The sequence below is a fragment of the Trachypithecus francoisi genome, unplaced genomic scaffold (assembly GCF_009764315.1).
Source record: "Trachypithecus francoisi isolate TF-2019V2 unplaced genomic scaffold, Tfra_2.0 Lachesis_group20, whole genome shotgun sequence".
NCBI lineage: Eukaryota > Metazoa > Chordata > Mammalia > Primates > Cercopithecidae > Trachypithecus > Trachypithecus francoisi.
This window is the reverse complement of record NW_022681466.1, coordinates 37708128-37721267: the sequence shown is the minus strand read 5'-3', so window position 1 is coordinate 37721267 and position 13140 is coordinate 37708128. Positions and strand designations below refer to the sequence as shown.

Below are 13140 nucleotides of genomic sequence, written 5' to 3'. Positions count from 1 at the left end.
TGGGTTTAACTACCTGCCTGAAACTGTCCTAAAACAAGTTTAAGATTTTCTCTCAGTGTGCACCTGAATTACAGGCAGTTTCTTTGACACTGAGACTTTGTGTGATGATACTGTGTTTCACACACACACACGACAGTTACCAAGTCTAACAGTATAGCGAGGTCAGTTTCTACTTTGTTCCTTCTTTTATGTGTACCCTTATAAAACTCCTTAAAGAGCTCACAGGGGAGGGATTTCCTAAAGTCAGAAATTTCTCTATTTTCTCATAAACATTTTATTTTTCCTCTCATTTAAAAACTTTGTTAACATTCCCTGTAGTCCTTCACTTAATATCTTTTTAGCATACTGTGTGCACATATGGCTCATGAAAATGGACCAATAAGACAGTAACATTTTTATTTTTATTATTATTATTATTTTAGATGGAGTCTCACTCTGTAGCCCAGGCAGGAGTGCAGTGGCACGATCTTGGCTCACTGCAACCTCTGCCTCCTGGGTTCAAGTGATTCTCCTGCCTCAGCCTCCCAAGTAGCTGGGACTATAGAAGCCCACCACCACACCTGGCTAATTTTTGTATTTTCAGTAGAGACACCATATTGGCCAGGATGGTCTGGATCTCCCACCTCAAGTGATTCGCCCACCTCAGCCTCCCAAAGTGCTAGGATTACAGGCATGAGCCATTGCGTCTGGCCATAACATTTTTATATTATTCTATAGAAATTAATTGTTAAAATTAATATAAGTTCAACTATCTTTTGTTTTCTTATTTTTTCTCTTTCAAAGGAATGCATATATTATTTCACTCATCCATTCACAACAGTAGCACAAAAGTCAATGAAACTGTATTTCCATTTTAGAATAAGAAAAACTGAGTTGCAAAAACCTTCAAATATTATTTTTCTGATCCTTAAAAATAGAATCATCAGAAGAAAAAGAAAAATGACATAACAGCCAGAATGCAAGAGAAGAGATACATATACGATATATGTTGACATTTTTTCCGAAAAGGAACTCACCGAAGTTTCCTGCCTTTGCTGGCTTTCCTATCTACTTTTTTGTGGATTTTACTTCGTAACTTCTGGATTGCAAGCCACTGCCTGGAAAATTCACAAGCAATATTATGCATCATCACTAACAGAAATAGTTATACATATTGACAAATTGGAATTATTCTAACAATCTGCAGAAAGAAATCATCAACCTACATCAAGTTCCTTAAGCTAGTTTGGGGCCAAACTGACTAATCAATTGAACAGGATTTGTATTATGGTAAAACAACAAATGGCAGCTGGGAAATTCTACAGCAAATTTGGTTAACAATGCTCCTTAGTATTTGGAGTTGCTGTGACAAGCACTAAATCTACCAGTCTGCAGGCAAACCCATCAAATTTAGTATAGCTGCTTGAGTTTTCTTGTAATGTTTTAGCTATGCAGCATGTTCTATTACTAATGTTGCAATTGCTGGTTGGTTTGAATGCATGAATTTTTAAAATCTAACTCTCCCTTTGGTAATCCTTCAGTGCTTTTTCTTGTGCTTTCCAATTTTTGCTAATTTTTAAATAATTATCCACTACTGATCCTGATACTAGTTTTCAATTGTTTTAAATTAATTTTATTTGTTTTAAATTGTTAATTTTCATTTCATCTACAAATACTTCAGTACGTGTTGCTATACAAGAGGAGATATAAGGACTCTTCTCCCCTCAATATAATCTCAATACCATTACCACATCTAAAAAAAAAAAAAGTCAACAATAATTCTTTATTATCAAATATTCAGTCAGTCTTCACATTTCCTGGAATGTCTCAATTTTACAGTTGGCTTGTTTGGATCAGAATCCAAACAAGATTCACATATTCTGCAGTCATTTTAGATACGAAGGAATTAATTTTTCAATAAGGGATACTAGGCTAAGAAAATCTTCATAAATTGCTCATATGAACTAAAGTGAAAAAAAGAAAAAGAAGGAGAAACAGCAGCAGCAGCTAGTCATCTTACCTGATTTATACAACAAAAACTCAACACCAGAAAAAAAAAAAATCTAGGGAAATCCAATTACTGTAATCTTAATATAATCTTAATTACCATAATCTATTTTATTGTAAAGTCAGATAAATGTACAATATAATCACCACTTAAATGCAATTTGCTCTATCACATTAAATTTATAGTGAACAGCTCTCTATAACATTCCAGAGATAAACGAAACATCAACAACATCCTACCCTAAAATTCAAATAATATTTTACTCAAATAAAATTATTTTATCAACACAAATTTTTCATTGCTTTCTCGAAAGGCTGCTCTGCCTAGAATCCCATTCTGGCACTTGCAGCTTTTGTTTCCTTTCGTGCTTTTGCAAATTATGGCTCATGGCTATTTAAATGTACACTATTCATTAGGTAGCACTCTAAATGCCCTTTTTATTTTCCAACCACAGGATGAAGCATACACACAAGAGCCTTCCTTCACTACTTTACATTCTGCCCTGACATCTAGGTAATGCTGCCACGTACCATTTCTAATTGTGCTGAAGCTTTTACTGAAGGGGTGGAGGTCTAAATTAGGGCAGACTCTAACAAAGCAGATTCGACTAAGCAAGGAACCTGTTGTGTGCAGTGCCATGTTCCGACAGCTGAGAGCTCACATTTGGGTGGCTGCTTTGTATCCACTGGTCAACAGATTGATATGGATACAATCACAACGCAAACCAGGGAGCAAAGAGTATCAGAAAGACTTGGGAAAACAAACTCTAAAAAACAAACACATTGGTGTTTTATAATTTCTTTTCAAATTGTACTTTAGGCAATGTAGGGTAAACAATTAGTCACGTTTTCTTTCTAGCTTTTGTTATCCTGCTTAACTTCAATAATTATAGGACCAATCACTGCTTTGCAGGTAGACTTAAAAGGACTCAAGGGGAGAAACTATTACATAGATTGCTTGCATGAACAGAAAGCTGTATCTAGATTACCTTCCCATGGCCACCTGATCGTTGGGATCCAAGGAGCTGGTCTTCCGTTCTATGAGTTCTCGAAGGAGCTAGGGGAAAAAGGAAAGCAACAAATTTATTTATCATCTTCCAGTACAACTGGTTTTAAAAGGGCAGAGAAGGAATTCTGAATGGCATAGTGACAGCTCTAAAACTACAATCAATAAGGGACAACACAGTGGCAAGAGCATTACTGAATTCCCGTTAACCCTTTCATAGTTATATATCTTTAAAAAGGTGGCTCTAGCAGTAGCTGAGAACAGAAGTCCATTTGGAAGACTTATTGTACTGCAGTTCATTTCAAATACATCAATGAGTGTGCAACATTCCCTTCATTGTTTTTATGATTAGTTTTGTTCATTCCATAGATATCAATGGAGAATCTTTAAAAGGTCAGGTGGGAAGGGCCATGTGGCAAAAAGGGAAATGCATCAGCTCCTCACCAATAGGATAATGGTGCAAGGTTAACTTCTGAACTATAACCTCCAACAGTCAGAAAGGTCTTCCTCAGGCAAAAAGCCTTTACTGTATGTAATTAAAAGTGTGCGCATCATCCTCTTGTTTCCCATACCTGCTACTCTACCATGCTTGGTATTAAGTGATTTAGCCACACATGATACCAACACATTCATAGCCAAAAAATGTTAAGAGGGAACCTAAAGAAAGTCATTTGTATACTGCAAATATACCACAGAAGATTAGTCTCTCATCCCATATAATTAACTCCATGGGAGTTATTCTAAATGACTCTCCTACTGTCATTTTAATCCTGACTCCACTGCACCCAGTTGAAATCTACGTCTGTACCTTTCGTACAGACTTATGAATCTTCACTGAATCTTAAAAGTCCTGGGTGAAGAGAAGCAATGGTTTTAAAAGTTAAACACTAAAGGAGAAAAACCCTAAATTACGATAATAGAACTACAAGTACTATATGCAGAGAAAGAGAAACAGAGATTAAAATTCCAAAAATCTTCTGAGAGAAATTTAAGTGAAGACGCTAAGATAAACTAGTTCTGCTAATCATCTGTCAATAATCCAGGTTTGACCCTAAAACTTGTTTCTTCATAAAAATTAGCCATTATTTTGTAGGTGAAGCATGGTGGCAATAGAGATATTTCACCAAATCAAATAGCTGAAGCCTGTGGGAGGATGAAGAAACAGAAATAAATCCCTCTGAAAGCAGGTCTCTTTCTAATTTCATATGTTTATGTAAGTAGGCACTGTAAGAAGTAAAACAAATTTATAAAAATATTCACTTCCAAAAGATGAATCTTTATTGCAAAAGGGAAAAGGATATCTCAATTGCAATTAGAAAACCTCCCGTGATGTTTTTTCATTTGCTTATTTTGGACATTATTACCACAGCAATTATGTTTAAGAATGCAGGGACCAGAAGCCGCTGGTCTTATTATCACTAGAAAACAGCAAGCTATTTCTCTACCCTGTTTATCTGATTGATTCCCAACATCTTTCTGGCAGCCAATCTATCAGTTTATCTCTCCTACTTCATCACAGTCACTTCTGGCAGCTAAATACAAGATCCAAATCCAGTGTTACACAGACATACGACACAGTAAACCTATGTAACACTGTAAGGGCAGCTGTATAAACAGCTGCCCTTAAGGCTAAGCAGAAATGGGCTTCTGGTTCCTAGTCAATATTCTGTCAGAAGCAAGGAGTAGGGGGAGTGAGAGGGAGTGGTTAATAATAATTATAAAAAGAAATAAAAGAGAAAGAAAAATAAAAAGGAAGGAAAACAATGGAATAATTGCATTTCACTGCCCTTACCTTGTTCCAGCCACACAAAAGATTACAACAATCATTCCTGGTTTTCCTAATTTTCTCAGATCCCTTGAGACTGGGCTCTCAGGGTCACTGGGGAGGAAGTGCTCATGGAAGGCTGCCCCAGCACAACAGGGTGATCCTCAGGAAGAATATGTCCTTGCCGAAGGCTGGAAATTGGAGCTCACAACTGCAGTGGATCTATTACACTTGCAGTGGTCTCTGTAATTCCAACACCAAGTTGGTGCAGCATTTACTTTCAAGCACTTTGTGTACTATATATAGTCTGAGCTGCATTTTCACACACAAGCGCTCTGTATGACTATTTTTACTCATTCATGACTTGGAAGATTGTTTTATTGGTCTACCTAGCTAGGTCTAGTTTATTCAGTCCAGTATTTCAGAAGATTCTGTTGTGTCCACGGTAAGAAAAAGAAAGCAACAACAACAAAAAATACAGTTAAACAAATATTACTGTTTCCCACAGCTACCATTATCACTGGGTTTAAATTTAATTATAAAATTGGTTTCAAAAAAGTTGCTAAAAAGATTTGAGGATATTGGCTGAAGAATTCAATTTTCTGATTTTAATTTGTATAGCTTTAACTTTACAAATAAACCTTTCTACTAAAATTCAAGTTTCTGATACAATTATTAGAGCCTTTTACTTCAACAATGATGATACAGTATTTGTAGTAATTTTCTATGTGATTTGGAAAATAGAGAGAGAGATAAAATGTTTTTGCTCTAAGTCTGTTAAAATTCCTCCAGATAATCAATTCAGAAAGGCTTGATTATACCTCTAGTTCTAGGGGAAAATCATAGATACAGTTAGGTTTTCAGGTCGGCCACAGAAACCTATTTAACCCATACCAATATACCTGAGGAACAGCACTAATAGTACTATAAAGCATCTAATCAACATTTATAATACTTTCACTAGAAAAAAATGCATGCTAGAAACAGTTAAAAATGGCAGATTGAACACATTATCTCTTCTCAACCCCTCTAAGAGACAGTTGAGGAATAAAATAAATACTAACTTACAAGAAAAAAGAGAAAGGGAGAGCTAATGCGTGCATATTTTCATAAATTTTTCCAAGACAGTAAGGACATGCAGGAGTTATCACCCAAATGCCCAGAGTGAATAAAGGTGAAGATGAAGCCAATTGTATTAGGCTGCAGAATTCCTGTGAGGATCAGCTCTCTGGCAGTTACCACGCAAGGTGGGAAAAAGAGAAGGAGCAGAACCACTTGAGCCTTCTCCATTATCCCACACAGCCAAGTGACTAACCACCTCTACCATCCACCTCCGCTCGCGAGAAAAAAGAAATTTTATTCTTTGGAAAAACTGAACCACAGAAGTTCCAGAATAGAGGATACTAGGCAAAGAAGGCTGGAATGAGGTACAAGGGGAAAGCTCTATGTTAATCTCTGAAACCTCTCCCTTTCTCCCACCTTATTTGTAGAAAGCTAACAGCCCATTCTATAATTTCCTAGGTAGGAAAGCAGAGGAGCCTTTTCTGGAAGAAACTGAATGGTGTCTGCCCTCCCACCGCCAAAATTAGATTTCAAAGTTGCTATGATCTTCTGCATGTGTCCCCCAAAATCCATATGTTGAACATACTTAATCTCCAATGCAACAGTATTGGAAGGAATGGCCTTTGGGAGGTAACTGAGTCACGCAGGCTCTGCCCTTGTGGATGGGATTAGGCATCCCTCTAAAAGGGCATGATAGAGGAAGTCTGTCCCTTTTGCCTTTCCACCTTCTGCCATGTGAATTCCCTCAGGAGAATTCAGTATCAAGGTACCATCTTGGAAGCAGAGAGCAGCCTTCACCAGACAACAGAAACTGCCAGCTTCTTGTTCTTGGACTTTACAGCCTCCAGAACTGTGCGAAGTAAATTTCCGTTCTTTTAAAATTACCCATTCTGTGGTATTTTGCTATAGCAGCACAAACAGATATATACAAAACAAAGCAAACAAATACAGATTCTGACATACAAGGCTACTCTAACAAAGACGTTAATTCACAACATAATTATATTTAAAGAAGCCAAAAAGCTCTGCCCAAGTTTCAGAGATTCCAAATAATAAACTTTAATGCTTTACTCTTAAATATGAACAGACAGTTAAGGATCACCTGCATCTGAGGGAATCCTCATGCAGAGACCAAACAAGCAGAAAAGAGACTCGAGGAAGCAATGCAGAGAACAAAGTAAATGCTTAAAAAGGAGAAAAAAAAACTCCAAACTTACAATGAATATCCCAGAAGTGGGAGAGGGTATACTTTGATAAGAGCAGGATGCTGTGAAAAAGACTAAAATGAAAAGTTAAACACTAAACAGAAAATTTTTAAAAATCCAACAGAAGAACTTAAAGATAAATGAATGAAAATCTCTGATATAAAACAAAAAGAAAGCCAAAAAGCAAAAAGATAATATCCCCTTGTTTATTTGCAAGACAAGACAAAAATTTAGAGGATAATCCAGAAAGTCAAACATCTAACAAACAAAGGTTGGGAGAAAATGTTTGAAGCAATACTGAAAATTTTCCAAAATCATAGAAAGAAGAGGAATACACCTGCAAAGACCTAGTGCAATGAATAAAAAAGGGCCTTTGTCAAGACACGTGATCATGAAATATAGAACACCAGAGGTCAAGAGAAGATCCTAAGCAGTTAAAGAAAAAATAGGTTACATATAAACAGGGTGACCATATGTCCCAGTTTACCAGGAAAGTCCCGGTTTACACCTGTTGTCCTAATATGCTGTCAGGCTAGCACCTTACATGTCCCAGTTTTGATAATAAATTATACAGTCACGCTACATATTAAAGAATGGAAATCTGAATGGGAAAACACATCTCAATAGCAAGAGCAGATAGCAGAGGACAGCAAGGTACCGTCAAAATTCTATGGAAAATGACTTCCAGACTCAAATTCCATATACAGCCACCTTATTATTATTATTAAGACAGTCGGCCGGGCGCGGTGGCTCAAGCCTGTAATCCCAGCACTTTGGGAGGCCGAGATGGGCGGATCACGAGGTCAGGAGATCGAGACCATCCTGGCAAACACTGTGAAACCCCGTCTCTACTAAAAAATACAAAAAACTAGCCGGGCGAGGTGGCGGGCGTCTGTAGTCCCAGCTACTCGGGAGGCTGAGGCAGGAGAATGGCATGAACCCGGGAGGCGGAGCTTGCAGTGAGCTGAGATCCGGCCACTGCACTCCAGCCCCGGCGACAGAGCAAGACTCCGTCTCAAAAAAAAAAAAAAAAAAAAAGACAGTCTTGCTCTGTCACCCAGGCTGGAGTGCAGGGGTGCAGTCTCGGCTCATTGCAGCCTCTGCCTCCTCAGCCAAATTATTAACCAAGTATAATGAGAGTTACATAAATACATTTTTCAAACACGTAAGGACTCAACAATTTACTTTCTATATACTCTTTCACAGGAAGATGTACTTCAGTAAATGAGTATACAAAAATCAAGACATAAGATATTAGAAAAGAGAGGTCTAACTCAGGGAAGAAGCAAAGGCAAGTCCCAGGAATACAGCCAGCAGGCCTGGTGTGCAGACCTGCCAGAAGAGTCCACAGAGAGCTCTCTAGGATGAGGTCTCAAAGGGGCAAAAGCAGAAGGGAGGTGCAAAAGGATAGGTTATTTTATATATTCAAGGCATGTGGAGTATACAGGGAAAAACAGCAATAGTTACACAGAAAAACAGGCATTATTAGCTCTAGGAAAAAACAAATTTGTAAGAAAAATGTAATCATAATATAGCGCTTGCTCCTATAGTTGGGATGTTTGTCCCCTCCAAATCTCATGTTGAAATTTGCTCTCAATGTTGGAGGGACCTAATGGAAAGTGTCTGGGCCATGGAGGTGGATCCCTCAGGCATAGATGAAAGTCCTCCCTTGGTTGTGGGGAGTGAGTTCCTGCTCTATTAGAGCCTGGGAGCTGGCTGTTGAAAAGAGCCTGGCATGCCTCAGTCCTCTAGCCTCCTCTCTTGCCACATGATCCCTGCACATGCCAGCTCCCCTCCACCTTCCTTCATGAACAGAAGCAGCCTGAGGCTTCCACTTTAGAAGCCCAATCTTCCCAGGAGCAGAAAAGTGAGCCAAAGAAATCTTTTTTCCTCAAAAATTACCCATTCTCAGGTATTCCTTCATAGCAATGCAGAACAGACTAAGACACTTGAGAATAACATTTACTTAGTAATAATAATGTAAACACTGACTGACAGTCATCCTAGCAGGTATGATACATTCTCATTGCAGCTTTGATTTGCATTTCCCTCATGGCTAATGATGCAGAGCATCTTCCTGTGCTTACTGGCCATTTGTATATCTTCACTGGAGAAATGTCTATTCAGACCCTTTGCCCATTTTAAAATGAGGTTATTTGTCTTTTTGTTATTGAGCTGTAAGAGTTCTTTATATATTCTAGATACCAGTCCCTTATTCATTTCCCTCCTGTAATGTCTTCTCGCTTTCTTGATAGTATCATTTGAAGCAGAAAAGTTTTTAATTTTGATATAGTCCAGTTTTTTCTTTTGTCATTTGTATTTTTGATTTGTATCTAAGAAACCATTGCCTAACCCAAGGTCATGAAGCTCTACTCCTATGTTTTCTTCTAAGAGGTTTATAATTAACAGCGCAGCTCTTTTTTTTTTTTTTTTTGAGACGGAGTCTCGCTCTGTCTCCCAGGCTGGAGTGCTGTGGCCGGATCTCAGCTCACTGCAAGCTCCGCCTCCCGGGTTCACGCCATTCTCCTGCCTCAGCCTCCCGAGTAGCTGGGACTACAGGCGCCGCCACGTCGCCCGGCTAGTTTTTTGTATTTTTTTAGTAGAGATGGGGTTTCACCGTGTTAGCCAGGATGGTCTCGATCTCCTGACCTCGTGATCCGCCCATCTCGGCCTCCCAAAGTGCTGGGATTACAGGCTTGAGCCACCGCGCCCGGCCACAGCGCAGCTCTTATATTTAGGTCTATGATCCATTTTGAGTTAATTTTTATATATAGTGTAAGGGAGGGGTCCCACTTCATTCTTTTACATGTGGACATCCAATTATACCATTTGTTAAAAAGACTATTCCCCACTGAGCTGTCTTGGCACCCTTGTTGAAAAACCAAGTAATTTTAAAAGCATTTTGGCTTTATGATCACATATTCCTTGGCTTTCTGAATTTGTGACCCGGAGTTATTGATTCCTACTTTTTTTTTTTTTTTTTTGAGACGGGGTCTCGCTCTGTCGCCCAGGCTGGAGTGCAGTGGCGCGATCTCGGCTCACTGCAAGCTCCGCCTCCTGGGTTTACGCCATTCTCCTGCCTCAGCCTCCCGAGTAGCTGGGACTACAGGCGCCCGCCATCTCGCCCGGCTAGTTTTTTGTATTTTTTAGTAGAGACGGGGTTTCACCGTGTAGACCAGGATGGTCTCGATCTCCTGACCTCGTGATCCACCCGTCTCAGCCTCCCAAAGTGCTGGGATTACAGGCTTGAGCCACCGCGCCCGGCCGATTCCTACTTTTTAGGCTTCCACAGTTCATAGCCACAGACGCTAGAGATGGAAAAAGCTTGGGGCAACCCTCTATCGAACTTACTTGGCCTCGCTGAGTCAGGGTTCCTCAAACTGCCTCACTGGGGGATACAAAAGCAGACGCAAAGGATTGAGTTTACTTTTCCTGTGAATTCCCTCTCTCTCTCACAAGAATTCTTAGTGAAAACGTATCTATTTTTGTATTACCACTTTTTTGGTTCTTACCACTTTTTTGGTTCTCAGCTCCCTAGTCTTTCAAGTTATTCCCAAAAGGGCCGGGCATGGTGGCTCACGCCTGTAATCCCAGCACTCTGGGAGGCCGAGGCAGGCAGACCACTTGAGGCCAGAAGTTCCAGACCAGCCTGGCCAAGATGGCGAACGCTGTTTCTAGTAAAAATTAGCTGGGCATGGTGGCATATGCCTGTAATCCCAGCTACTAGGGTGGCTGAGGCAGGAGAAATCGCTTGAACCCGGGAGACGGTCGCGCCACAGCACTCCAGCCTGGGCAACAGAGTGAGACTCCAACTCAAAAAAAAAAAGTTATCCCCAAAATAAGTCACTTGCAATTTTTATACACCATATTTGAGGCATACAAAAAATAAACTGCATATACTACAATTTCAAATAGTTGGGAAGGAATTATTATACATGCCTATAGTACAAAATTGGAACAAAATGACCCACTCCCCAACTATATGTTCCCACTCCACGTTGCCCATTCACTGCCGAACGAACAGCTCCAACACCTAATATTTCTGCTTCCATTATGCTACTCAAACAACCTGTGCGAAGGTCTCAAGATCTCCATGTCTAATGGGCATCTGGCACTACTTGTCCTATTAGACTTCTTGAAGCAGCAACTGACACTGGACGTTCTCACCTCACCGAAACACTCTTTTCTTGGTATCAGTGAGGCATTTCTCTGCCTTTACTCCACATTCAGCCAGCCCTTCTAGCCAGTCATTAAATGCCGCCACTCCTCACGACTCAGTTCCAATCTTCTCTTCTCATTCCACAGGGTTTCCCCCAAGAACTTCCTTCTGTTCTCAAGGTGTCAACGACCTAAGACTTATCCCTGGAAATTCCTCTTCCCTTACATCCAATATCTCATCTATCTCAAGTCTTATATTCACGAATTTGTCCACTTTTCTCCATCTCCACTGCCTCCACCCAGTACTATCATCTTCGTTCACCCTTTTTTTTTTTGAGGCAGAGTCTCGCTCTGTCACCCAGGCTGGAGTGCAGTGGTGCTATCTCTGCTCACTGCAACCTCCACCTCCTGGTTTCAAGCAATTCTCCCACCTCAGCCTCCCGAGTAGCTGGGATTACAGGCGTGCACCACCACACCAGGCTAGTCTTTGTATTTTTAGTAGAGACGGGGTTTTTCCATGTTGGTCAGGCTGATCTCAATCTCCTGACCTCAGGTGATCCACTCATCTTGGCCTCCTAGAGTGTTGGGATTACAGGCGTAAACCACCATGTCCGGCCCTCATACATATTTTTTGAGTACACTGGAGAAACAAGAATAAAAGAGACATGGTCTCACCTGAGGCAGTGTAATGATTTCCTCTTATTTACTCTTGTCCCTCCTCCATTTTTGTTTCCTCATTGTACTCAGAGTAGTATTTTCAAAAAGCAAATGTGTCAGGACATTTAACAGGGTTACCACTAGGTCCCTTGTCTACCTCTCCAATCTAACCCACCTTCTGCCTCTGTGTTGCAGTCCCACCAGGCTTCATTCTGTATGTGAAATGCTCTGTGGGCCCTCACACTACAGGCTGTTTCTGCATATGCACTGCGGGAACAGGCTTCCATAGCCATTGACCTCCCATGCCTCCTCCTCTACTCATTTGTTAAATCTCCGCTTCATCATCTCTTCCTGAGGGAAACCTTTCTTAACCACAGCTGCACTCACACACACGCACCATACCTCTGCACTCATGGACTCCTTGACGAACGTCTACTTCTTCCCCTTGCTAACTGTGTGCCGTGTGAGAGCAGAGACTCCATCTGAACACAATCGCCACTCCATCCCCTGCAGGGGCCCCTTGAAGGAGCTCCATATATACACAGAGGGGAAAACATTATTATTATTATTTTGAAACGGAGTCTTGCTCTGTCGCCCAGGCTGGAGTGCAGTGGCGCGATCTCAGCTCACTGCAAGCTCCACCTCCTGGGTTCACGCCATTCTCCTGCCTCAGCCTCCCGAGTAGCTGGGACTACAGGCGCCCGCCACCACGCCCGGCTAGTTTTTTTGTATTTTTAGTAGTGACAGGGTTTCACCGTGTTAGCCAGGATGGTCTTGATCTCCTGACCTCGTGATCCGCCTGCCTCGGCCTCCCAAAGTGTTGGGATTACAGGCGTGAGCCACCATGCCCGGCCGGAAAACAATTATTTCTGAGAGAAAATACCAAATTTGTGTTTGCTTTATCATTTCTCCCACCACACACACATAACGTTTCAGTGTTTTTACACAAAAGGAGTCAATACACAACAACCTGGCTCTAATCCAGGGTACTATTATCTACCTAGGAATAGAGAAACCTATCTATTTTTCGTCAGTTGTTTTTGAACATATCTTTGCCATTGCCATTTTCAATGAAATGACTTCCCCACACAATATTCTTCTCACAAGTCTTACATAGGCCAGGTGACCTACACAACAAACACATAGACTGGTCTATTTAACAAATCTGGATGGTTTTAAGTGGATGAGAATTATCCTTTCCCCCTGCCCCCCATTCCAAGAGTACTTGAATTGAAAACAAACAAAAAACATTTAACTGGGGCCAGGCACAGTGGCTCATACCTGTAATCCTAGCACTTTGG

General features: G+C 40.6%; 1 protein-coding gene across 3 annotated transcripts in view; it reads right to left on the bottom strand.

Moving 5' to 3' along the window:
* The window catches only part of AATF (apoptosis antagonizing transcription factor), a 116154-nt gene that overhangs the window by 35193 nt on the left and 67821 nt on the right, over window positions 1-13140 (bottom strand). For all 3 annotated transcript variants that reach the window (XM_033183805.1, XM_033183804.1, XM_033183806.1), the window contains exons 9-10: window positions 2976-3043; window positions 1017-1097 (exon numbers count right to left, since the gene is read on the bottom strand). In XM_033183805.1, coding sequence (XP_033039696.1) covers window positions 1017-1097; window positions 2976-3043 — 149 coding nt within the window. The remainder of the gene's footprint in view (window positions 1-1016; window positions 1098-2975; window positions 3044-13140) is intronic.